The sequence below is a fragment of the Sus scrofa genome, chromosome 1, assembly GCF_054392235.1.
Source record: "Sus scrofa isolate SSC_HxYL_T2T_F1_AM1 chromosome 1, Sscrofa_HxYL_maternal_Yorkshire_Landrace_v2.0, whole genome shotgun sequence".
Lineage (NCBI taxonomy): Eukaryota > Metazoa > Chordata > Mammalia > Artiodactyla > Suidae > Sus > Sus scrofa.
In genome coordinates this window covers 122,537,024-122,564,388 of record NC_139383.1, presented here as the reverse complement: position 1 = coordinate 122,564,388, position 27,365 = coordinate 122,537,024, and the positions used below count along the sequence as shown (strand labels likewise).

Genomic DNA, 27,365 nt, shown 5'->3' with positions numbered 1-27,365 from the left:
TTTAACCACATTTTCTATTACGCAGGACACTGTTGCAGGTGCCTAATGACAATCAGGATGTGTGGTGAAAGGCATAGCGCTTGGCTTTGAAAACATTTCTGTGAGATCTTATATTCCCCTGTAAATTTTATGGTGATAGGATTGACTCTGTTGTAGTAAAGATTAGTTATAAAGATGTTTAAATGTGAGTGTTGTATACATATAGTAGATACATATAATACACATACATACTTGTGTTTCTAGCTGAAGAAACACTTTAATTACCTAAAACATTTGATTTTATAGAAAAAAATACTTTGTTTTTCAGGTGAAACTTCCACCGATGATGGAAATCATAACTGCTGAACAGCTGATGGAATATTTAGGTTAGTGTTGAAAAGTGAATGGTTTTTGTATCTCTTTCAAAATAAAACAGTTTGCAAAGCTAACATATATTTAAATTTCATCTTTTTTAAGCTATTTTTAAATTATAATTTTAAGTCTCTTAATTAAAACATCTTATTAATATGTTATTGTTCTTTGATGTTAAAGCCTTCTTTCTTTCTAACCAGCATTAAAATTCTGTAATATAAATAAGGAAATTATTGATATAGAAAATAACGAAGCATATATTAATTTTAATAAATTGCAGAATAGGGTATAGCACAGAAAGTCTAACATTGCATATAGAAAGTGTTTAAAGATACTGGGTAGACTTGACATAAAATCTGGGAGGTGATTTAGAGAAGTGCAACCCAAAATATGATTCATGGACCTATGCCAGTCTATAAAATGTTAGTTACCGGTCTGCAGTGAGATAGTGGCTTGGACTTTGAATGTATAAATTCTGTTTAGTAACCACACTGTTTAGTGTGTAAGCATGCTGTTTAGTTCATCTGAGATTTTTTCATAGCAAATTTTTCTTGAAGGGAGCAGTATGCTAAATTACATTCTTATGCAAGCTTCTTATTTCAAAACAGACCAGTAATACACAGTTTGCAGACCAGCTGCATTGAGTAAAACTTGTTTATAGAGGAGGTAGTTGTAGATCACACTGAGATCTTTTATAGTATAAGAATTTATATATTTTACTATTACCAAATAGGAAATCTTAATCCATATTCTTACAGTTGTTTAGTAATTAAGTTTTTATTTTTAAAAAACTTGTTAGCTGATTAGTTTTTGTCTGTACCATTTCAGGCAACTAGCTAACTGATTTTTTGTGAGATGTAGGTTTAGTGAAGTAATTGAAATTGCAGCTTTTGGAAGATCTTTTTCTTTATGTAATTAATATCATTTAATCCCATTCAGTGATTATAGAACCTCAGAGTTGAGCGTAGATTACTTTGAATACCTCAATATCTGAAAATAGAATTTCTGTTTTTATCTCTTTTACTCTGGTTTGGTGATTCTTAAACTTTGTGATTTCTAAATTATATTTCATGAAGAAGGCTGAAATAAGCTTGGTGCTTTGAGGAACAGCTAGTATGGCTGCCAGACTATGCAAAGGGGAGGTATTAGAGGATGAGATTAGAGAGGTAATCATATCATGTAATAACCTAGGCTGTTGTAACAACTTTGACTTTTTCTGTGAGTGATCTGGGAAACCATTAAAGGATTTTGAACAGAGAGTTGACATGATCTGACTTTGAGTTTAACAAGAATTCTCCAGCTGATATGTTGAAAATAGAACTTGGTGGTAGATAAAGAGAGAAGCTAGGAGATCAATTAGGAAGCCATTACTACTGGCAAAAGATGGTGGTGGTGGCTTCAAATAGCGTAGTAGAAGTAGAGATTATAAAATATGGTCTGATTCTGGATATAGAGCTGACAGGATTGCTGATCAGTTGAATGTGGACTGAGAGTGAAATCAAGGGTTACCCCATAGTTTTTGGCTTTAACACCTGGAAGGATAGAGTTACCATCAACTGAAAGAGGAAAATAATGGAAGGAACATGTTTTGAGAAGAATATCAGGATTTTTGGTTTTGCGATATTTATTGACATCCAAATATGGATATCAGGGAGGCAGTGGGATATCTAAATCTAGAATTCAGAGGAGACATCTATATCAGCCCTGTACAGTGAAACTGTGTATATTGGTGGAAGTATTCTATATCTGTGCTATCTAGCTTTACAACCACTAGCCACATGTGGCTCTTGAGTTCTTAAAATGCAGCTAATGTGACTGAGGAACTGAATATTTAATTATTTTTTAAACTTTAAAAATTTTTTGGTCTTCTTAGGGCTGCACCCATGGCACATGGAAGTTCCCAGGATAGGGGTTGAAATCGGAACTGTAGCTGCCAGCCTATATCACAGCCATAGCAAAATGGGATCCAAGCTGCGTCTGTGACCTACATCACAGTTCAGAGCAACGCTGGATCCTTAACCCACTGAGTGAGGCCAAGGATCGAACCCACATCCTTGTGGTTACTAGTCACGTTTGTTACTGTTGAGCCACAATGGGAACGTCCTAATTTTAATTAATTTAAATTTATATAGCTACATATTTCTATTTGCTACAGTATTAGACAGTGCAGATCTAGCCTGTAAATACACATTTGGAACAGATAGTACATAAATGGTAGTTAGACTGAGTGGGATCATGAATAGAATGGGAGTTCCTGATGTGGCTCAGCAGAAATGAATCTGACTAGTATCTATGAGGACACAGATTTGATCCCTGGCCTCACTCAGTGGGTTAAGGATCCAGTGCTGGCATTAGCTGTGGTGTAGGTTGCAGATGGGCTAGAATCTCGTGTGGCTGTGGCCTAGGCCAGCAGCTATAGCTCTGATTCAACCTCTAGCCTGGGAATCTCCATATGCCACAGGTATGGCTGTAAAAAGACAAAAGAAAGAGAGAGAGAAAGAGAGAAGGAAGGAAGGAAGGAAAGAAGGAAGGAAGGAAGGAAGAAAGGAAGAAAGAAAGAAAGAAAGAAAGAAAGAAAGAAAGAAAGAAAGAAAGAAAGAAAGAAAGAAAGCGAAAGCGTATCAGTGAGAGATTAGCCAAATCAAATGCTGCTAATAGGTCATGCAGAGTGAAGACTAAAAATTGACCATTGATGGAGGAGGTAATTGGTAACTTTGACAAGGGCACAGGATGAAAACCTGACTGGAATGGGCACAAGAGAAGATTAGAAGGCATTATACATAAGCAATAGGAAAGTAATGAAATGCAGCTGCTGTGGAAAAGTTTGTCAGTTCCTCAAAAAGTTAAATATAGAATTACCATATGACCCTACATTTTCACCCAAGAGAAGGAGAAACACATGTCCACACAAAAACTCATTCTGTAACATTTATGGGAGTTTATTCATAGCCAGAAACAACCAAGAGAGCCATCAACTGATAATGAATAAACAAAATGTGGGGAAAAAAAGAAAAAGGAGTTGCCATTGTGGCTCAGTGGACACAAATCCAACTAGGAACCACGAGGTTGCAGGTTCAATCCCTGGCCTCACTCAGTGGGTTAAGGATCCGGCATTGCCGTGAGCTGTGGTGTAGGTCACAGATGCAGCTTGGGTCTCATGTTGCTGTGGCTGTGGCCAGCAGCTGTAGCTCCAATTAGACCCCTAGCCATGGAACCTCCATATACCAGGGCTGCGGTCCTAAAAAGCCAAAAAAAAAAAAAAAAAAAAAAAAGGCGGTATATTCATACAGTGAAACATTATTCAGCCGTAAAAAGGAATTTGCTGGTACCTGATACAATATAGAACAACCTTAAAGGCATTATGCTAAGTCAAAGAAGCCAAGTCACAAAGATCACTTATTGTATTTTTCCATTTATATGAAATGTCCAGAATAGCAAATTTAGAGACAGAAAGTAAATGAGTGGTTGCTTAGCACTTGGGGAAATGGGGAAAATAGACTGGTAATGGGTATAGAATTTCTTTTTGGGAGGACCAAAATGTTCTGAAATTAGATCATGATGATAATTTCACAATGGTGTTAATATGCTTTAAAAACATTGAATTATGTATACTTTAAATGGGTTAATTTTATGGTATGTGAATTCTGTTTTAATAAGGCTTTTCATAAAAAGAAAAAATTAGAGGAAAGGAATCGAAAAGAATACTTTGGACAAATAGAAGAATTAGTTTTAAGCAATATAGATAATTCATCATTAGCAATAGGAAGGAAGATAGAATGTATAAAAAATAGATGCTGATAGGTTGGTAGATGTGGGTGTGGTAGCTTATAGAAGATCTTTTGAGTACTTTTGTTTTCTTAGTGAAATGGGAAACCAGGTCATCAGCTAAGAGTGAGGATGAAGGAGGAGTTTTTGAAGATGAGAAGGAAGGTATAAAATAGTTGCCTGATGGAGTTCCCGTCGTGGCTCAGTGGTTAATGAACCGAACTAGGAACCATGAAGTTGCAGGTTCGATCCCTGGCCTTGCTCAGTGGGTTAAGGATCCTGTGTTGCCGTGAGTTGTGGTGTGGGTTGTAGATGCGGCTCGGATCCCCCATTGCTGTGGCTCTGGCGTAGGCCAGCGGCTACAGCTCTGATTCGACCTCTAGCCTGGAAACCTCCATATGCCATGGGAGAGGCCCTAGAAATGGCAAAAAGACAAAAAAAAAAAAAAAAAAAAAAAAGAAGTTGCTTGGATGAGCAAGAGAATGAAAGGGGGAAATGCAGCATGATTCCTGGGCATTACCTCTGAGGTTACTGAGAGCAGCCAGCATTGGCGTATGATTTCTCCAGTCACCTTCAGCTGCATGAGTATGGGCCTGAATAGTAGAGGAGCAGGATTTAACCACAGCTGGGGTTTTGCCAAGTGAATATGTTGAAGAAACAGTCTAGGGAATGGAAGGTATGTGTAGAGAGTGATTATAATCATGAGCCATAGAATTTAAGTTGCAAGATGAGGAAATGGATATGCATATGTTCAAGGAAAATGCGATGGGATTAATGGATTTTAGGCCCTGATAGAGCTGAAGAATTTTTAAAGCCTGGTAATAACAAAATTGTATGATCATAGGGAATGAGTTTCTGTGATATGATGGAGTATAAAATTTTTGTTGGAGAAGAGGTCAAGGAACAGAACGGACAGGGTATTAAATGGTCATGTCTGTGAGCACTGAAATTAGCAAAAACTATGGCAGGATTTGTGACAGAGAGAAACAGTGAGCTAGGAATGAGGAGGATTGACCTGAAAGTTGGTAAAGAACTATAACCAAGTTGGTGGATGATGGGTAGTATGACATGGGTTTTTAAAACTGAGGAGTTTCGGGGAGAAGAAGGAGAAAGAATGACCATAGAGCAAGTAGATATCTGTTGCACCTCCAGGCTCACTGGTAAAAAAGAATCAGAGAGAAAATAGCTGTTACTTAAGAGGGAGGGCTGCAGTGTCATCAAGGCAGAGCCAAATTTCGTTTAGGCAAAAAGGTGAAGGAAACATTAAGAAAATATTTATAAAATTTTGTTGTTGAGAGACCATGATTTCCAGAGAACAATGAAATTCAGGATAAGAATTTGAGTCGTTAGTATAAAAATAGTATTTAGATCTTTGGAGATTGATGAGATCATTAAGAGAGGAAAGTATAAAGCGAGAAGAGAGGTGGGTCTGGGATTGTCTCCTGAAGTTTCCCAGTGTGCACAGATTGAGTAGAGCAATGTTTCCTCAACTGTTTTTTTTTTCAGTATTGCCTTTATACACATCTTTGTCCTAATCACTCACTCCAGGAAACTTTAATACCAGATTTACTCTGTCTCTTCAGGTACTGTGGCCCTTTGAAGGGCACAGACCACTATAATATCTAAGACATTTTTGCCCTCTTTGCCCACATTAGCCCTACTGAAATACATTGGTTAGAGGACAGAGAAATAAAGGAACGAACACATAGCCATTAAGAAAGAAGTAGAACCGGAAGAGGGTGATAGAAGCCAATAGAAGAAGAATGTTAGAAGAAAGAAGAAGAATCACAGGCAACATGGAAGTTATTGTGGCCTTCACAAAAACAGTGTCAGTACAGTAATGGGATGGAAATGGAGTAGTGAATTGAAGGGCCTCTAAAAGATGAGTACATAGAGACTCAAGTCTAGATACTTTTAAGAAATTTGACTGTAGGTGGGCATGAGAAGTAGGTGAGGAGTAGGAAAAGGCTTAATGGAGAACATGTGACTTGTACAGTTGGATTCTACACCCTTGTAAAGAAAGAAAAAAGAATATTATGGGGCTATGTGGAAACTATTTTAAGCTCAAGCTAGAGGTGAAAATAGGTAAGGCATATTTGGAAGAACAATATATGAGTATGAATTGACTATAATTGATAATTCTACGTGTTGTAAAGTTATAGGAACAGAGATTGAATTAGTTGAGTAGGTTGTGGCTAAACTAAAAAGTGCTGGGAGCCAGGCATAGGAGCATGGGTTTACTATAGTAGGCTGCTTCATGTATTTTAATTTAAGTGGAGTAATAACATGTTAAATAAATATAGTTTTTAGGAGGATCTGGTTGAGACATATAGGAAATAGTAAACATAGTTCAGATGTAGTCAAATATCAATAGATTTTTGAATGCCTAATATATATAGAAAACATATTTTTGAGCCCAGTTTCCTGTCAGTCTCTTCCATATCCAACCACTGTCTGCTGTGCTTTCTTTGTTTTCATAACATGACCATAATCATCTAAACCTTTACTGACCAATATATGGCTAGTGAGCACTTGAAATATTGCTAGAGTGAACTGAGATGTTTTGAAAGTGTAAAATATACAGTGGATTTCAAAGAAAAAAAGTATAAAGTATCAGTAATTTTGGATGATGGTTATGTGTTGAAGTGATAATATGTTTAATATACTGGGCTATATAAAATATTAAAATTAATTTAACCTATCTCTTTTTACTTTTTAAAACGTAGCTACTAAAAATTTAAAGTGGCATACAACCTTGCATTTGTGGCTTGCATTGTATTTCTGTTGAACAGGCTAACCTAAACTGTGCTGCCACTTTACAACTTCTAATTTCATTCCAGTTCTGTTTTCTATGCTGTCATAGGCTAATGCCATTTACCTTACTTTCTCTTTGCTAGTTATTACCATCACTCTACTTGCCTTTGTCTACTCTACCTGCTGAGACAAAATGCTATTAGTTCCCATAGCTAAAGAATACAATTGTTGTGGCAGAGACCCATGAGCAGAGGCAGAGGGCATATGAATGGAGGTACTAATAGTAGAAAAAAGAAAGATTGGAGTGGAAATAAAATCGTCATAAATTATAATACCTCTTCATTTTCAAATGAGGTAACCAAAGTTCAGAAAGTTTAAATAATGTTCTGTCTCCATCTGGGCACATTTTTTGGTCTTTTTTGTCTTTTTTTTTTTTTTTTTTTTTTGTCTTTGCTATTGCTGCACCCACGCATATGGAGATTCCGAGGCTAGGGGTCTAACTGGAGCTGTAGCTGCCGGCCTACACCAGAGCCACAGCAACATAGGATCCGAGCCGCTTGTCTGTGAGCTACACCACAGCTCGTGGCAATGCTGGATCCTTAACCCACTGAACAAGGCCAGGGATCGAACCTGCAACCTCATGGTTCCTAGTTGAATTCGTTAACCACTGAGCCATGACAGGAACTCCTAGGCACCTTTTTATATGACTTTTAAAATGCTGAAAGGCTAGTCTTATCAAAAGTATGTATCTTCTCCCGCCCCACTACTCAAAAGTGTTTTTTTTTTTTTTTAGGGCCACACCTGCAGCATATGGAAGTTCTCAGGCCAGTGGTCAAATAGGAGCTGCAGCTGCTGGCCTATGCCACAGCCACAGCAACAGCAACACCAACACCAGCTCCAAGCCACTTCTGTGACCTACACCACAACTCTCAGCAATGCCGGATCCTTAACGCATTGAGCTGGGCTATGGATCAAACCCACATCCTCATGGATACTGGTTGGGTTCATTACTGCTGAGCCACAATGGGAACTCCCTCAAAAGTGTTTTTGATACAGTATTTTAAATTCCTACTATTTGTCTTTTTCTTACCCAGCAAATATTTACTGATTAGGTACTGTGGACAAGTTATTTGGTGGTATCAATAATACAGTGTGGCTGTATGAATGTACTATGAAAATGTTAATGTGGTCTTTTTCTTGGAAAGAAAATAAATAGTGCATCTTAGTATATTAAATTTATCTAACTGTTAGCTAGCAAAGCCTGAGGAAGCAGGACATAGGATGAAGAGTTTGTTTGTTTTTAATTTTTTTTCTTTAGGTCTGCACCCACAGTATATGGAAGTTCCCAGGCTAGGAGTCAAATGGGAGCTGCAGCTACTGGCCTACCCCACAGCCATAGCAACACCAAATCTGTTCACATCTGCGATCTATACCACAGCTCATGGCAATGCTGGATCCTTAACCCACTGAGCAGGGCCAGGAATCGAACTACATCCTCATGGATACTAGTTGGGTTCATTATCACTGAGCCACAATGGGTTCTCCTGTTTGTTTTTTAAATTTTATTGGAATATAGTTGATTTACAAAGTTGTGTTAATTTCAGGTGTACAGCAAAGTGAATCAGTTATACATATATCATATATCCATTCTTTTTGAGGTTCTTTTCCCATATAGTTTACGACACAGTACTGAGTAAATTTCCCTATACTATACAGTAGTTTTCCCCCATTACCCATCTATTCTATATATAGTAGTGAATATATATCATTCCCAAGCCCCTAATTTATGCCTCCACCACTCCATGTTTCCCCTTTTGTGAACATAAGTTTTGTTTCAAAATCTTTCAGACTATTTCTGTTTAAGTTCTATTGTATCATTTCTATTAGATTCCACCGTGAGTTGATGATATATGATACTTGTCTTTCTCTGTCTGACCTAGTATGATAATTTCTAGGTCCATCCATGTTGCTGCAAATGGCATTATTTCATGGTTTTTATGGCTGAGTAACATTCCATTGTATGTCTACATCTTTTTTATTCAATCCTTTGTTGATGAACATTTTGGTTGCTTCTTTGTTTTGGCTATTGTAAATAGTGCTGCAGTGAACATTGGGGTGCATGCATCTTTTTGAATTGTGGTTTTCTCCGGATAGATAGCCAGGAGTGGGATCGCTGGATCATATGGTAGTTCTATATTTAGTTTTTAAAGGACACTCCTTACTGTCCCCCATAGTGGTTGTACCACTTTACTTTCCCACCACAGTGTAGAGGGGTTCCCTCTTCCCTACACCCTGTCCAACATTTATATTGTATATTTTGTGGATTAATCCTTGTCATTCACTTAGTAAAGATTTTTTCCAATTCTTCGGGTTGTCTTTTCGTTTTGTTAATGGTTTCTTTTGCTGTCAAGAATTTTTTAAATTATAGGAAAAGAAAATCAATGAAGAAATACGTAGATCTAGATCTGGGGTGGCTAAAGAGGCTTGAAAGTCCTGGGTGAGAGGACTCAGCTACTAGGGACTACACTAGTAATATGATCCTAATGGGAGGTGGGGAGAAGTGAGCAAGAATAATGTGAGAAGAGAGATTCTGAAAACTCTACCTGACCAAAAGGAAACTTTATTCAAAGCCAGTCCTGCCAGAACAAATTGTTTCATTTTCTAAGTTATTTGGATTTTCTTCTCTAGATTACTCCAGTTCTTTGGAGGAAACAGAGATATTTTTGCATTAATAAACAAATGCTAGTAGAAAGATTGTAAAAGAAACAATTAATAGCTTTCTTAGCACCAAGCCGAGGAACCACAGAGAATTGGAATTTTGTTGGCAAAGGTTAGAGGAGGAGGAGGAGTGAATTTTAATTTGAGAATTTCTGTTTACTAGAGGATTAGAGCAAGGCCAAGTGTGGACATGGCTTGTTTGGCCTCGAGAAAAGACTATGACAAGCTAGGATACTTAGGAAGTGCTAACAAGTCTAGTAAAACAAGGTGGGGAAGAAGTGTATGTGGAAGGCAGAAAATGGGTAAGAAAATAATGTAGAAAAACACAATACAAACTAGAATGTACATTGTGATTTTAACCACCCAAAATAGTTTGTATGATGGTGAAACTAGTAATACCATAGTAAGAAAAATAGTTGTTGGGATGGTTGTGCTGTCTGACTTTTTAAAAGGTAATTTATTTTATCTTTTGAACACAAATATTATAAAAGCAGGTCAATGTTGGATCATTTTAATTTTGCCAACAGTGGACTATATTTCTTCTTTTCCAAGTGCTGACTTGGGATAAGTTACCTACTGCCAAACCTTCTCTTCTGTTTTTGGCCTAATGTAGCTGTCAGGTTTCTGTTTCTTGATTCCTGTTTGTCTGAAATATCCCATTAGTAGCATAGTCTTATGGATTCTTTCTTTGAAGTTTTCTCTTTCTCTATACTGGTACTTCAGAACATGATATATTGCAAGCTCTTTTGTTTCCTCTCCTTTCCAAATTAACCTATATACCAGTGTTTTCTTCTTAAAGCACCGATTCCATCCTTCACTTGCCTACTTAAAAACATAAGGGTCTCTTATGAGCTTTTACAAGCAGCCAAACTTATCAGTGTATTATTTATGATTTTCTATAATCTGATTAAGTTTACCAATCTAGCCATATTTTCCACCACTCTGCAACATGAATCTCATGTATGAAACTCCTTATAAACTGTTCATATGGGGAGTTCCTGTCGTGGCGCAGTGGTTAACGAATCCAACTAGGAACCATGAGGTTGCAGGTTCGATCCCTGCCCTTGCTCAGTGGGTTAACGATCCGGCGTTGCCGTGAGCTGTGGTGTGGGGCGCAGACGCGGCTCGGGTCCTGCGTTGCTGTGGCTCTGGCGTAGGCCGGTGGCTACAGCTCCAATTAGACCCCTAGCCTGGGAACCTCCATATGCCGCAGAAGCGGCCCCAATGGCAAAAAGACAAAAAAAACAAAAACAAAAAACCAAAACTGTCCATGTGATATGATGTTTCTTACATGTGCTTTTTCCATCATTCTTTCTCCCTCGGAGAATGCCTTTTCCCTCACTGCCTTGGCAAGTTCTGTCCATTTTTTTGAATCCACTTTATCCCCTCCAAAGGATATTTCTAAGTGCTACAGGCTTTATCAATACCTCTTTTCAAATGAGACCCTACTGTATAGCACAGGATTCTACATTCAGTCTCTTGGGATCGAACATGATGGAAAATAATATGACAAAAAGAATGTATATATGTGAATGCCTGAGTCGCTTTGCTGTACAACAGAAATTGGCACAACATTGTAAATCAATTATACTTCAGTTTAAAAAAATCATTTGTACATAAGGCACTTATTACATTTTATACTATTTTTACCTTATTACTAATTTTTAAGAGAAACAGTCACCTTCAAATGGATTATATTTATTTTAACCTATTACTAACATGGACTAGATGCTTAATAAATACTTTTTGATTAAAGTACTATTGTTGATCACTTTTAATAGGAAGGTTAGATAAGCTAGACAAAACAGCATTCTTTTTTTTTTTAATTTTATAGCCACATTCATAGCATATGGAAGTTCCTGGGCCAAGGACTGAATCGTAGCCATAGCTGCAACCTATGCTGAATCCTTTAACTCACTGCAGTGGGCCCAGATCAAACCTGCACCTCCACAGTGACTCAAACTGCTGCAGCTGGGTTCTTAATGTACTATACCACAGCAGGAACTCCCAAAACAGCATTCTTAAGAGATGATTTTAGATATCTAAAAACTGAGAGATGCCCCCTTGAAAACTCAAAATTAGTCTTTTTAAAAGTTTAATTCTCTACTTACAAACTTTTCTAAAAATATAGGTATCTAGTGCTGCATATCACCCCAATATTTAGTTACTTAAAACAATGAGCATTTATTATCTCCAGTATCTATAAGTCAGGAATATTGGTGTGGCTGAATGACTCTGTCATAAGGTCTGTCATGAGATGGCAGTCAGTTTGTCAGCTGGGACTGCAGTCTTGTCTCCAGTCCAATTCAGGAGGATCTGCTTCCAAGCTTACTTACATGGTTGTTGGCAGGATTCAGCTCCTCTCACGTTGTTGGACTGAGGTCCTTAGTTCTTCATTGACTATGGCAAGAAGCCTCCTTTAGTTCTTTGCCATGGGCTTCTTTATAAGGTAGCTCAGAACATATCTCAGAGTGAGCAAGTGAGAGAGCACCATAAAGGCACAATATTTTGTATTCTAATTTCGGAAGTGACAACTCATTAATTCTGTCATATTTTATTCACTAAAAGTGAGTCTAATCCACACTGAAATGAAGAGGATTATACAAAGGTATGAATACTAGGAAATAGGGATCATTGAGGTCCTTCTGAGAAGCTGCCTTCCTTAGCCAGGTTATTCTTCTCTTGCCCAAAGATCTTTTCTGTCCTCAGTAGTTGCTTGTCTGAGTCTTTCCCAATAATGAATTATTCTGCTTTTAGCACCTAAACTTTAATCTGTGATAGCACACATCTGTGGTTTATTTAGTATTGAATTATATAATATTCTGCATCCTGATCCTACTAAAGTTGTTAGGAAAGAATATACTACAATCTTTTATCAGGATTACTACAGAACTTAAATGAAACATAGGATACAAGTATAGCAAATATGTTCTCAATTATTTGAATAAGTAATGTGTAAAATTTACTCAAAGCATTGTTTTTATTTAAATGCCATATTAAAGCCTCAATCTATAACTATGCAATATGCCGTGTATAGTAAGGATTCAAAAATATTTGTTAAATTCCCTTGCTAATGTATTTCTGTGAATTAATTAGTGCTTTTAGAGTTCCTATACTCTGAAAGTGGAATAAAATTGTTATTAGTTAGATTTTGCTATCTTAAAGTTCTAATTAAAAGCACAAATAATAATACATTGATGTTCATAAGAATTCTTTTATTATCAGAGTTGGAAAGATTAAAAGAATATTTGATATAGCCTTTAGATTTTTTTTGAATAAATAAAAGTTATATTAAAAACAATTTTATCAACTAGTGATATGGGAGGCTGCATGAGAAGTTGGTTCCATATATCACTGTTTATACTAAAATAAATTCCCGATAAATTAAAGATTTAAACATTAAAAAAGGACAGACATAAAATTACACATGTATATGTGAATATTTGTATACCCTGAAGAGGTAGAAATCTTTTAAAATATAACACACAACCCAGAAGCTCTAATAGAAGAATTGGACTATATTAAAATTAAATATGGGAGTTCCCGTCGTGGTGCAGTGGTTAACGAATCCGACTAGGAACCATGAGGTTGCGGGTTCGGTCCCTGCCCTTGCTCAGTGGGTTAAAGGATCTGACGTTGCCGTGAGCTGTGGTGTAGGTTGCAGACTCGGCTTGGATCCGGCGTTGCTGTGGCTCTGGTGTAGGCCAGCGGCTGCAGCTCCGATTCGACCTCTAGCCTGGGAACCTCCATATGCCACGGGAGCGGCCCTAGAAAAGGCAAAAAGACAAAAAAATAAAAAATAAAAAAATAAAATATTTCTGTTTGGTGAAAAAGAGGCAAAAAAGTAGCATCATAAAGTCAGAAGCCAATAGGGGAAAAAAAATATTCACCACACATATAAGAAATGTTCCAATTCCTCTGATTGAAAAGAGCATTTCTCAGTTCAATAAGAAAAAAATGATGCTTGTATAGGCAAGCAATTAAAGTATATATAGTTAGTACATAATTAAAGAGGTAAAACAGATAAAAAGGTACTATGTATAGATATATAATTTTTTATTTTATTGGAGTATAGTTGACTTACAATTTTGTATTAGTTTCAAGTGTACAACAAAGTGAATCAGTCATATGTACACATATATCCATTCTTTTTTCCCATATAGGTTATTATAGAATATTGAGTAAATTTTCCCTGTGCCATGCAGTAGGTCTTTTTTAGTTACCTATTTTATATACAGTAATGTGTATATGTTAATTCCATCCTCCAAATTTATCCTCTCCCTCATGGTTTCTCCTTTGGTAACCATAAATTTGATTTCCAAATCTGTGAGTCTGCTTTTGTTTTATAAATAAGCTCTTTTGTGTTATTTTTATTAGATTCCACATATAAGTGATATGGTATTTATCTTTCTCTGAGTTCACTCAGTTTGATAATGTCTAGGTTCATTCATGTTGCTGCAAATGGCATCATTTCAATCTTTTTTTTTTTTTTTTTTGACTTTTTGTCTTTTTTAGGACTTCACCTGAGGCATATGGAGGTTCCCAGGCTAGCAGTCTAATTGGAGCTTTAGCTGCTGCCCTATGCCAGAGCCATAGCAATGCCAGATCTGAGCCGCATCTGCGACCTATACTGCAGCTCAGGGCAACACCAGATCTTTAGCCCACTGAGTGAGGCCAGGGATCAAACCTGCAACCTCATGGTTCCTAGTTGGATTTGTTTTTGTTTCCGCTGCACCATGGCGACAACTCACATTTCATTCTTTTTTATTCCGTTGTATAGATGTACACATTTTCTTTATCCATTTAGTACTATGTATATTAAAATGATGTCACATATATTTAAAAGGTGCCACATATACTAAATGTCACATATGTATTAAAAAGGTATTGCCAGATAAAAATACATATATAAAAAGATAGCAGTTTTTTGGAAGTATAGTTGTTTCCCAGTATTATATTTGTTTCATATTTATAGCAGAGTGATTCAGTATTTTTATGTACTTCTTTAAAAAGTATTATAGGAGTTCCCACTGTGGCACAGTGGGTTAAGAATCTGACGGCAACAACTTGAGTTACGGCAGAGGTATTTGTTCAATCCTTGGCCTGGTACAGGAAGTTAAAGGACCCAGCTTTGCCACAGCTGCAGTAAGTCACAGCTGTAGCTCAGATTCAGTCCCTCCCCCGGGAACTTCCAGATGCCATGTGTGCAGCCATTAAAAAAAAAAGATAAGATAATGGCTATACAATATATTCTTGTTGCTTATCTATTTTATAGTTTGTATCTTTTAAGTTTATACCCATTTCTTGCCCCTCCCCATTCCCTCTCCCCACTGGTAACCACTAAGATGTCAATTTTTTTAATTAAAAAAAATTTTGTTTACTTCTAAAAATGGCAAACATTTAGAAGACTAATTAATGATTCCCATTCTTGCACAGGTATTGGGGTAAAACCTAATTATATCGTTGATAGCAATGAAACTTGGTCAAACCTTTTAGAGCTTTATTGTAGTGACATGAAAAGATGCTCAAATATATTGTAAAGAAGAAGAAAAGTTCAAAAGCATTTTAAGATATACACTGAAAAAAATATGTAAGACTGTATCTAATAATTAACATCAATTTTTCTCTGAATAGAATTGGGGGATCATTTTTTTCGGTCACCTATTGATAGAATTTATAATTAAAATGTTACCTTTGTAATTAGAAAAAAGTAATATTTTAAAAAGGCAACTTTACAATTTCTTTTTACAGGCGATTACATGCTTGATACAAAGCCAAAAGAAATTTCAGAAATTCAACGTTTAAACTATGAGCAGGTAATAGACAAAATTTTTGTTATATTAAAATAGGTAATTTTAACTTATGGATATTCATTGGTCTCTATCAGTGGCTCTTCAGGCCTATTTTTCACTTTCTTTTTTTATTCCCTTTTAAAAATGTAAAAGTCATTCTTTGCTCACAGCCATATTTGACCCACAGGGCATACTCTTTTATATGAACCTGTATGCTGTATAGAATGAAACATGGCTATCATTCTACATACCTATATAGAATGATAACCTAATATTTTCCCTGAAAAAAATTGACTTTCAGGAGTTCCCTTGTGGTACAGCAGGTCAAGGATACACCATTGTCACTGCAGCAGCCCAGGTCACTGCTGTGGCTCAGGTTTAATCCTTGGCCTGAAACTTCCTTATGCTAAGGGTGCCCCACACACCCAATTTTTTTTTTTTTTTTTACTTTCAAGTGAATTTAACCTTGATTCATATCTCCTCATTTATTTATATTTTATATTAAGTTATTTTTAGGAAACAGTTCAGCAAGTGATATCTGGGGGTGTGTCATTAGGACACAATCTAATGTTTCATAGTTTCAATGTATCTTCATGTCTTAACATATAATTCCAAGATACTATTCTATGGTATAGAAAGGGACACTGGGCTCACAATTATTGGAGCTGTAAGAAAGCAAGCAGAGTTCATTTTCTTCAGTATTCTTTCTTTGTCAATGGAAGACAAGAAGAAATCAGGTTCTTAGAGTAGAAGGAAGTATCAGCCAGGGAAGAAACAGATATCATTGGAAGATTTATGTTTACTTTCAAAGTACTGCTTTCTACATACTTTCACTAGTATCCAAATGGAAAAAAGAAAACTCATTTCACTATTGCAAAACTTCTTGAATTTGAATGTTGAGATAATCTAGTCCTGATAAAATTGAAAAGCCAATAATGTTGCATTGCATCACTGTGTAAAGTATAGAATTTATAGCTAAAGCCACATAGGTATGCTAAGTCATTTAAATTCTATTGGAATGTATAGCTTAAAGCAAGGATTTCCAAATACTTTGCATGATAAAAACTTCTTTTCAAGTGAAATCTTAGGCTAACATTCAATATATAAAAATCAGAAAATATTTTATAAGTATCAAGTAGTAAGATAAAATTTATATCATTTATTTGTTAAATTTGTATAATTTCTTATTGGAATCAGTAAGGGTATTTTAATACAAAAACTTGAAATTAGGAATAATGTATGATAGTTGCTGTTTCATAACAACCTCAAAATTCTTTTTACTTCTGTTTCACAGTTCTGAGAAAATCTTGATTGATGAGTGTTTGCAAATTAGCAGTATTTTGTTTCAAGTCGATCTTGCAGTTTCAGGATATGCTTCCATTAAGGTGATCTAGACTCTTGGAAAATGATTAGAAGTAAAGTTTTGTTTCACTGTTGGAAAAACACTATCTAATAACCACTTACATTTCTTATAAGCATATCAGATAGAAAGTGCCCTGGTTTTAAAACAAACTCTGAGAGTTCCTGTCATGGCGCAGTGGTTAACGAATCCGACTAGGAACCATGAGGTTGCGGGTTCGGTCCCTGCCCTTCCTCAGTGGGTTAAGGATCCGGCGTTGCCGTGAGCTGTGGTGTAGGTTGCAGACGCGGCTCGGATCCCGCGTTGCTGTGGCTCTGGCATAGGCTGGCGGCTACAGCTCCGATTCAACCCCCAGCCTGGGAACCTCCATAAGCTGCGGGAGCAGCCCAAGAAATAGCAAAAAGACAAAAACAAAAACAAACAAACAAACAAAAAAAACTCTCAGGAGGGAGTTCCCGTAAGCTCAGTGAAAACAAATCTGACTAGCATCCATGAGGACACAGGTTCGATCACTGGCCCTGCTCATTGGGTTAAGGATCTGGCATTGTGGTGAACTGTGGTATAGGGTCGTAGACGTGGCTTGAATCTGGCTTGGATCTGACGTTGCTGTGGCTGTGGCGTAAGCCAGTGGCTACAGCTCCGATTAGATCCCTAGTCTGTGAACCTTCATATGCCCCAGGGTATGGCCCTAAAAAGATAGATAGATAGATAGGTAGATAGATAGATAGATAGATAGATAGGTAGATAGATAGATAGATAGATAGATAGATAGAAAAAATAAGCTCTAAGGAGTTCCCATTGTGGCTCAGTGGATTAAGAATCTGACTAGTATCCATGAGGATGCAGGTTCAATCCTTGGCACCACTCACTTGGGTTGAAGATCTGGCATTATGGTGAGCTGTGGTGTAGGTCACAGACACAGCTGGGATCCAGTGTTGCTGTTGATGGCTGTGGTACAGGCTGGCAACTGCAACTCAGATTCAACCCCTAGTAGCCCTAAAAAGTGAAAAGAAAAAAAAAGCTTTAATTTATTTATAAGGTATTGTGATTGCATTACCATTAGTTTTCAAAATAATATTTACCAAGCTGATATGGCTGAGTTTAAGCTGGTGTTTAATGTTTCATGGGTGTGATGTAACGGTGTTCTTTTTTGTATAATTTTATGGGAGCAGAGATGTTTAAGCCTAAATTTTGTTTTTTAAGCCTAAATTTTAGAAAGACCATGCAGAGCTACAGTCTGCCTAATTAAAACCCCTTTACCAGGAGTTCCCGTCGTGGCGCAGTGGTTAACGAATCCGACTAGGAACCATGAGGTTGCGGGTTCTGTCCCTGCCCTTGCTCAGTGGGTTAACGATCCGGTGTTGCCGTGAGCTATGGTGTAGGTTGCAGACGCGGCTCGGATCCCGCGTTGCTGTGGCTCTGGCGTAGGCCAGTGGCTACAGCTCCGATTGACCCCTAGCCTGGGAACCTCCATATGCCGCGAGAGCGGCCCAAGAAAATGGCAAAAAGACTAAAAAAAAAAAAGAAAGAAAAGAAAAAACCCTTTATCAGAAGTTGTAATGTAAACAAAGAGCATATTTTTTCCAGTTTTGCTTCATGATGACAAAACGCTGTGTGTTTATGATAGGTTTTTATATGACTGAAAATATTTTTTTAAATACACTTTAAATTTAAAATTTCACCACATTAGAGGTAACTTTAAGAAAAAAGTTGAACTAAGGAACAGTTGAACTGTTGGCTTAAAGGAGTAGTAATCCTTGGTATGTAAGTATCCATCCCTAGGATTTATATTTTATAATACTATCATAATTTAGATTTAGAATCAAGATGGCCAAATGCTTTTTAACTCTTTGTTTATAAATTTATTTTTATCAGTTTTACTAATCTTTATGGGGATTATTCAATGGTATCGATTTAGTTATTTTTAATATTATACAATCTATAAAAAATGTAGAAGATTGGAGTTCCCGTCGTGGCGCAGTGGTTAACGAATCCGACTAGGAACCATGAGGTTGCGGGTTCGGTCCCTGCCCTTGCTCAGTGGGTTAACGATCGGGCGTTGCGGTGAGCTGTGGTGTAGGTTGCAGACTCGGCTCGGATCCCACGTTGCTGTGGCTCTGGCGTAGGCCGGTGGCTACAGCTCCGATTGGACCCCTAGCCTGGGAACCTCCATATGCCACGGGAGCGGCTCAAGAAATAGCAACAACAACAACAACAAAAATCTCAAAAAAAAAAAAAATGTAGAAGATGTGTAAAGGTATAAGCATGAGTCCAGAAGCTATTAGAAATTATACTTACCCTTAAAGGAAATTGGGTGATTGGCAACTAAGAATTTAAGAAATATAACAGAAAAAAAAAAATGGGGATAGTAAAACTATAGTTCTACAATGGCTCATTATTATCACTGTTTTCTCACTTTCATCACTGATATGGCTTTAAGAAGAGTTTTAAAACACTGAAGGAAAAACTATGAGATGTTTTCAAGGGTTAAAAATTTTTCTCAAGACTAAGAAAATATATTGTTTTAGGGGAATACGGTTATTAAAAAGAAGTGAAACTGACAAAACCAAAAACTATGTAAATAACGGTGTTATCCTTTTATAAATTCTTCATTCATTAAATGTAAACCATTTGAATAATTTGTTTTTAGTCTGTACAGTCTCTTAGAATGGAATTTTATTAATTGAAAAAAATGGAACTTTGTTTTTATGACCTAAATTCATCTTTTTCAGATTTCAGAGAGAGTCCTTAATTCTAATATAAAAGGGTTTATTTCATGTTCACCCTTTCTACTATTAGCCCTCCGGGAGGCTACAGTCTACTTCTACTTTATATCTTTAGTATGTAACACAGTGTCTGATTAACAGTAGGGATTCAGTAAAATTTTGTTAAATTTTATATATTGGTTTTTATTTGTTGCATCACATATATCCTCTATAATTATGTCCATATGTGCTATATTAAAATGTTTAGAAAAACATGTTTTAAAATAGTCTTCATTACAGACTTAAATGACTGTCTTTCTCAAGAAAACTAATGTAGATAAAATGAGTCTTTAAATTGGCTAAGAAGTCTTTGTGATCCAGCCACCAGTTACATTGATAAATAATTATCATCTCAAGTCTGTAGTTTATATTAGGGTTCACTTTTGGCATTTATACATTATGTGGGTTTTGACAAATATGTAATGACATGTATCCATGGCTACAGTATCATATAGAATAGTTTCACTGCTCTAAAAATCCACCTGCCAGGATATCCTTCCCTCATCACAACCATTGACAACCACTCATCTTTTTACTCTCTCCTTTGTTTTGCCTTTTCCCACTGAGTCATTTGGAATTATACAGTACATTTCAGATTGGCTTCTTTTACTTAGTAATGTACATTTAAAATTTCTCCATGTCTATTCATGGCTTGATGGCTCATTCCTTTTTCTTTCTTTTTTCAAAATTATGGTTTAAAAACTTAATACAAAATTCACTCTCTTAACTTTTTTTTTTTTTTTTTTTGACTGTACCCGTGGCATAGAAAATTTCCAGGTACAAGAAGCAAACCTGTACCACAGTAGGGACCCAAGCCACAGCTATGACAATGCTATATTCTTAACCTGCTGTGCCACCTGGAAACTGCTCTCTTAGCCATTTTTAAGTATATAGTGCAGTTGTGTTAGCTATATTCACATTATTGTCTAACAAATCTCTAGAACATTTTCATCTTGTAAAACTAAAATTTTTTGTACTCATTGAGCAATCTCCCTCCCTCCAGCCCCTGACAACCACCATTCTACTTTCTGTGATTTTTGACTGTTCTAGATATAAGTGGAATCATGCACTATTTGTCCTTTTGCAAGGACTTATTTCACTCAGTATAGTGTCCTCAAGTTTCATCCACATTGTAGCATGTAGTAGGATTTCCTTTTTAAGACTGAATAATAGTCCCCTGTGTGTGTGTGTATTCCATTGTATGTATATGTGTATGTATGTATATATGCATATACATACCATGTTTCTTTTAAGCATTTATCTGTTAATGGGCATTTGGGATGATTCCATCTCTTGGTTGCTGTAAATAATGCTGCAGTGAATATGGAGGTACACATATCTCTTCAAAATGCTGCTTTTAATTTTGTGGTGTATATACCTAGAAGTGGGAGAGGCCTTCCTCTTTGACTAGGAACTTTTATCTTTGGGCTTCCTGGTCTAAAAATAGGTCCCTCACCTCTCTCACTCTGTACCTCTTTTATCCTATTCAATTTTTCTTACTAATACTTGTAATAATTTATGTGTTTGTCTCTCTCAATATGACGTTAGTTCCATGAGATTGGGAACTTTGTTTCATCCACTATTTTATCTATATCTGTATTTTTTTTGGCCACACCCACAGCATGTGGAAGTTCCTGGGCCAGGGATCAAATCTGAGCCATAGCTATGACCTGCACCACAGCTGCAGTAATGCTGGATTCTTCAATCACTGTGCTGGGCTGGGAATCAAACTCACGCCACCAGAGAGACAATGCCAGATTCTTAACCTGCTATGCCACAGCAGGAACTTCTCCACTATTATATCTTTAGAACTCAGATTAGTGCCTGGCCTATAGTAGATACTTAAAAATTTAAGGGATGAATAAATTGGATAAAATAGAAAATTGGTAGTAAATGTGTCCGCATTTAAATCTCTTTTTTGTTGTTTGATTTTTCTCATTTTTACCCTTCTCCTTTCTATTTTCAGAATATGAGCGATGCTATGGCAGTATTGCACAAACTACAGACCGGCTTGGATGTAAATGTAAAATTCACTGGTGTTCGAGTGTTTGAATATACACCAGAATGCATAGTATTTGATCTTCTTGATATTCCTTTGTACCATGGATGGTTAGTGGACCCTCAGGTAAGTAGAAAAAGTTTAAATTATATAAACACAAATGTAGAAAAAAATACTAATTTGGCAAGTTAATCTAGGTTTCGGTTTTCTGATAATTACATTTTTGTGCCATTGCGTGGAATTAGCCAAATTGTGAGGTTAAGAGCACAGTCCTCCAGATGGCTAAATCTGCGCAAGACTTTGAGTGTAATTTCATGGAGTTAGAGGACATCTACAGCAGAGTCCACATCCTCACCAACACTTGTCATTGTGTCTTTTTGATTACAGCCAATCTAGTAGATGTGAAGTCATATCTCATTGGGTATTTGTTTGCATTTCTCTAATGATCAGTGATGGTGAGCATCTTTTCATACGCTTATTAGCTGTTTGTATATCTTCTTTGGAGAAAGATCTGCAGATCCTTTGCCCATTTTTAATTGGGCTATTAGTCTTTTTGTTATAGGGTTCTAAGAGTTCTTCATATATTTATAATGAATAAAGTATATGTCAACAGATTTATGATTTGCATATATTTTCTCTCATTCTGTGGCTTACTGTTTCATTTTCTTAACAGTGTTCTTTGAAGCACAAAAAAAATTTTAATTTAAAATTTTTTGTTATAGTTGATTTATGATGTTCAATTTCTGCTGTACAGCCAAGTGACCCAGTCATATATATATATATATACGTGTATATATATATATATATATATTCTTTTTCACATATTATCTTCCATCATATTCTATCCCAAGAGATTGGCTATAGCTCCCTGTGCTATATAGTAGGACCTCGTTGCTTATACATTCTTTTTTTTAAGGGCTGCATCCACAGCATATGGAGGTTCCCAAGCTAGGGGTCAAATTGGGGTTGCAACCGCTGGCCTGCACTACAGCCATAGAAATGACATATCCTAGCCTCGTCTTTGACTTATACCACAGCTCACTGCAACACCAGATCCTTAACCTACTGAGCAAGGCTAGGGATTGAACCTGGGTCCTCATGGATACTAGTCAGATTCGTTTCCTCTGAGCCATGATGGCAACTCCGCTTATCCATTCTAAATGTACTGGTTTGCATCTGCTAACCTCAAACTCCTGATCCATCTCACTCCTACCCCCTCCTCCTTCTCCTTGGCAACTATGATTTATTGATCCATTTCTCCCATGAAGAAACAATTGGATTGTTTCTGGCCTTTTTGCCTTTTCAGCAGTGCTTCTAGAAACATCATTTTATGTCCCTTGGTGCACATTGAAGCACAAAATTTTTAATTTTAATGAAGTCCAATTTTTGTTTTTTTGTAGGCTTTGCCTAACCCAAAGTCACAAAGATCTGCCTCTATATCTTCTTCTAAGAGTTTTATAGTTTTAGTGCTTGCATTTAGGAGTATGATCCCTTTTGAGTTGATTTGTGTATATGGTTTGGGGAAGTGATCCAACTTCATTCTTTTGAATGTAGATATTTACCTGTTCCAGTCCCATTTGTTGAAAAGGTTATTCTTCCCTCCAGCAAAATGTCATGGCATGCAGAGTGATCTTTGTGAAATAAACCTTCCCTTTATCCTGGTACCCTACTCCTTTCCTTAAAAGCCTCAACTGTAACTGAAATAAGACATACATTTTTTTTTTTTTTTTTTTTTTTTTTTTTTTTGTCTTTTTGTCTTTTTTGTTGTTGTTGTTGCTATTTCTTGGGCCGCTCCCGCGGCATATGGAGGTTCCCAGGCTAGGGGTCTAATCGGAGCTGTAGCCACCGGCCTACGCCAGAGCCACAGCAACGCGGGATCCGAGCCGCGTCTGCGACCTACACCACAGCTCACGGCAACGCCGGATCGTTAACCCACTGAGCAAGGGCAGGGACCAAACCCGCAACCTCATGGTTCCTAGTCGGATTCGTTAACCACTGCGCCACGACGGGAACTCCACATACATTTTTTATTAGAGTTTTTATGGTATACTGCATGATCTAGACTCTGCCTTCTGTTCAACTTCACCTCATATAATTTTCCCACCTTTTTACTACCCTCCAGCAATACTCTTTCTATTTTTTCAGATATATCAAGCTCATTTCTAACTCAAGTTTGTGTACTAGATGATTCCCCACTATGAAATACTCTTTTGTTTTATTTATTTATTTGTCTTTTTAGGGCCTGATCCCTGGCCACACTCAGTGGGTTAAAGGATCTGGCCTTGGGAGTTCCTGTCATGGCGCAGCAGAAACAATCCGACTAGGAACCATGAGGTTGCGGATTCAATCCCTGGCCTTGCTCAAGGGGTTAAAGATCTGGCGTTGCCGTGAGCTGCAGTGTAGGTCACAGACGCACCTCTGATCTGGTGTTGCTGTGGCTCTGGTGTAGGCTGGCAGCTGTAGCTTCAATTAGACTCCTAGCCTGGGAACCTCCATATGCCACAAGTATGGCCCTAAAAAGCAAAAAAAAAAAAAAACCAGAGGATCCAGTCTTGCTGTGAGCTGTGGTGTAGGTTGCAGATGTGGCTTGGATCTGGTGTTGCTGTGGTGTAGGCCAGCAGCTGCAGCTTGGATTGGACCTCTAACCTGGGAACCTCCATATGCTGCAGGTGCGGCCTGGAAAAAAAGAAAGAAAAAGAAAAATCTAAATGTGTCTAGCATTTTATACCTGCAAAGTAACCCATGCTGGGTCCTGACAGATGGCAATGCTGGATAGCCTAGATTCTTCAGGAGAATGAGCTTATGGCCTAAGGAACTTAAGCCTGAGTTCTTAAAAACTGGACTCAGGGAGTTCCCGTCGTGGCGCAGTGGTTAACGAATCCGACTAGGAACCATGAGGTTGCGGGTTCGATCCCTGCACTTGCTCAGTGGGTTAAGGATCCAGCATTGCCGTGAGCTGTGGTGTAGGCTGCAGATGAGGCTCGGATCCTGCATTGCTGTGGCTCTGGCGTAGGTCAGTGGCTACAGCTCCAAATCGACCCCTAGCCTGGGAACCTCCATATGCTGCGGGAGCAGCCCAAAGAAATAGCAAAAACAAAAACAAAACAAAACAAAAAAACTGGACTCAGATCATCCCTCTGACTGCATGTGTAGCTATATATTACCTGGCAAACAGTTGAATATATATGCTTAAAGAAAAATATATACTCTAATGTAGGGCGGAGATTGTTCATCAGACTTTTCTGGTCTATAAAGTGGTTTTCAAACTTTTGGAAGGGCCTAAGAGCTGTGCTTTTTACCTATTTTACTTGTTTTGTGACAGAAGGATTCTGCTATTGAGAGAAAAAAAAGAACAAGGCAAAAGTTTGAAATCCATAACTCTCTGTGAATATCTCTCAGAACTGGGCTAGTTCTTTGTATACTGATTATGTGTACTGCAATAATTATTTTGCAAGTAAAGATCAGCCATTTTCTGGACAGTGGTCAGGCACCATAATCCAGCCACTGAGAAGGTATTTTCTTCATTATTAATTGATAACTAACTCTTTAGGAGCAACATTAGAAGCCAGAGGACACTGGAAATTATACATTCAATGTACTGAAAAAGTCAAATGCTAACCTATTTCCTATTGCTGGAAAAGTTATATTTTAAGACTAGAGAGATGTAAAGTAATTTTTAGATTAATTAAGATAGTTTTCTGGCAGTAGACCATCATTAATGGAAATTCAAAACAAGGATTTTGAAAAGAAAGAAACTGATCCCAGATGGAAGAATAAATGGAAAGAAAATAACATGATAAATATAAATGATTGACTGTATTAAATAATAACATTATTTTTGGAGGTTTAATGAAAGAACATTAGCATATGCAAAAATAATAACAGAAATTGGGAGAAGCGTAAGGTATTCTAAGGGCCTAGAATTAATTGTTCAAGAAGAGAATATTAACTTCTAAATTTGATATGGTAGGAGTAGATGTGATAGTTTCTGTAACTTTTCTGTCCAATATGGCAGCCAAGTGTGGCTCTTTAAATTTAATGAAAAGTTTATTTCCTAAGTTTTGCTAGACACTTTTGTTACAGTTTCTCAGTAGCCGCATGTGGCTAGTAGATATCTCATTGGACAACAAAGATTTGGAATATTTCCATTATTATAGCATAAGCTATTGGATAATGTTCTTTGAGAGTAACTGTGAATAGAAAAAATAGTGGATAACTTCTAGATTTAGTAGAAGGGGGAAAATTAATTCAAAAAGAAGGAAAAGGGTGCTCCCTTCATGGCTCAGTGGTAATGAACCTGATTAGTATCCTTGAGGATGTGGGTTCAAACCCCGGCCTCGCTCAACAGGTTAAGGATCCAGCGTTGCCATGAGCTGTGGTATTAGGTCGCAGATGCTGCTTGGATCCCACAGTGTTGCTGTGGCTGTGGTATAGGCTGGCAGCTGCAGCTCCAGTTGGACCCCTAGCCTGGGAATTTCTATATGCCACCAGTGAGGCCCTAAAAAGCACAAAAAAAAAAAAAAAAAAAAAAAAGGAGGAGAAGGAAGGAAGGAAGGAGAAGTCAAGGAATATTGAACTGATAGAAAAGAGAGAATGGTAGATTTAATAAATTCAAATATATGACTAATTATAATAAATGTCAGTGGACTAAATGCTCTAGTTAAAGATGGTGATTCTAAAGCCAGATTTTATATATATATAAAACAGTCTGAAGTTAAACAGAAAGACTGCAAAGAGAGAAGAGATGCCATAGCATTGCTAATCAAAAGCTGATGTATCTATAGTAATATCAGAAAGAACAGACTAAGTCAAAAAACATTGCTAATGATATAGTGTTTAATTTGCCAAGAAGATATAATCATTTTAAATTTCTATGTGCCTGAAGACACCTGGAAAGCAAATGCCATTATCGACTGTTCATTCTTTCAGGCTATGGGAACAGTCACAAAGAATAAAGGTCAGTTTCTGACAATGGAAAACAAAATTTGTATACATATAACAACATAACCTCAAAGTATGTAAAGCAAAACTTAACAGAATTGTAAGAAGAAATATATTTTCATACTGGAAGCTTTTAATATAACTTTCTCTGTAATTGATAGAAGCAGAAAAGAAAATCAGTGAGTTGATAGTCTTTAAAATTTTTTTTTTTTTTTTGCTTTTTAGGGCCACACTCATAGCATATGGAGGTTCCCAGGCTAGAGGGTGAATTGGAGCTATAGTTGCCAGCCTATGCCAGAGCCACAGCAATGCCAGATCTGAGCCTCGTCTGCACCCTATACCACACTCACAGCAACGCTGGATCCTTAACCCACTGAGTGAGGCCGGGGGTTGAACCCACAATCTCATGGTTCCTAGTTGGATTCATTTCTGCTGTGCCACGATGGGAACTCCAAATTATTTAACTTTTCGTTTTTGAATACGTTTTGATTTATCAGAAAAATTGCAAAGATATTATTCAGAATTCCCATACAGTCTTCACCTAGTTTCCCCTAATCTTACATGACCATGGTACATGTGTCAAAACTTGGAAATTTAATATTGGTAGATTGCTATTAACTATATTACAGTCTTCATTCACATTTCTCCAGTTTTTTCCACTAGTTTTTTGTTGTTGTTCCAGAATCCAGTTCAGGGTAACACATTGCACTTAATCTTTGTATTTTCCTAGTCTCCTCTTATCTATGCCATTTTCTCAGACATTCCTTGTTTTCTATGGACCTGACTATGCATTCTTTTTATGCACTTATGAAATATACAAAAATTGACCTGATGCTGGTCCATAAAGCAAGTTTCAACAAAATTCTAAGGATTTAAAATGTATGGAGGAGTTCCCATCCTGGCTCAATGGTAAGGAACCT

The 27,365-nt window shown here is 37.0% G+C and overlaps 1 protein-coding gene across 11 annotated transcripts in view; it reads left to right on the top strand.

The window, feature by feature from the left end:
• The window catches only part of MINDY2 (MINDY lysine 48 deubiquitinase 2), an 87,477-nt gene that overhangs the window by 19,828 nt on the left and 40,284 nt on the right, over positions 1–27,365 (top strand). For 8 of the 11 annotated variants that reach the window (XR_014810433.1, XR_014810428.1, XR_014810445.1 and 5 more), the window contains exons 2-4: positions 308–365; positions 15,340–15,404; positions 21,472–21,630. Coding sequence is in view for 4 of the 11 variants with exons in the window: in XM_084968576.1 (XP_084824702.1) it covers positions 308–365; positions 15,340–15,404; positions 21,472–21,630 (282 nt within the window). In the remaining 7 variants the exon portion in view is untranslated. Of the gene's footprint in view, positions 1–307; positions 366–15,339; positions 15,405–21,471; positions 23,218–23,526; positions 26,038–27,365 lie in introns of those variants that run through there. The other 3 variants (XR_014810463.1, XR_014810452.1, XR_014810457.1) reach the window with 3 other exon arrangements.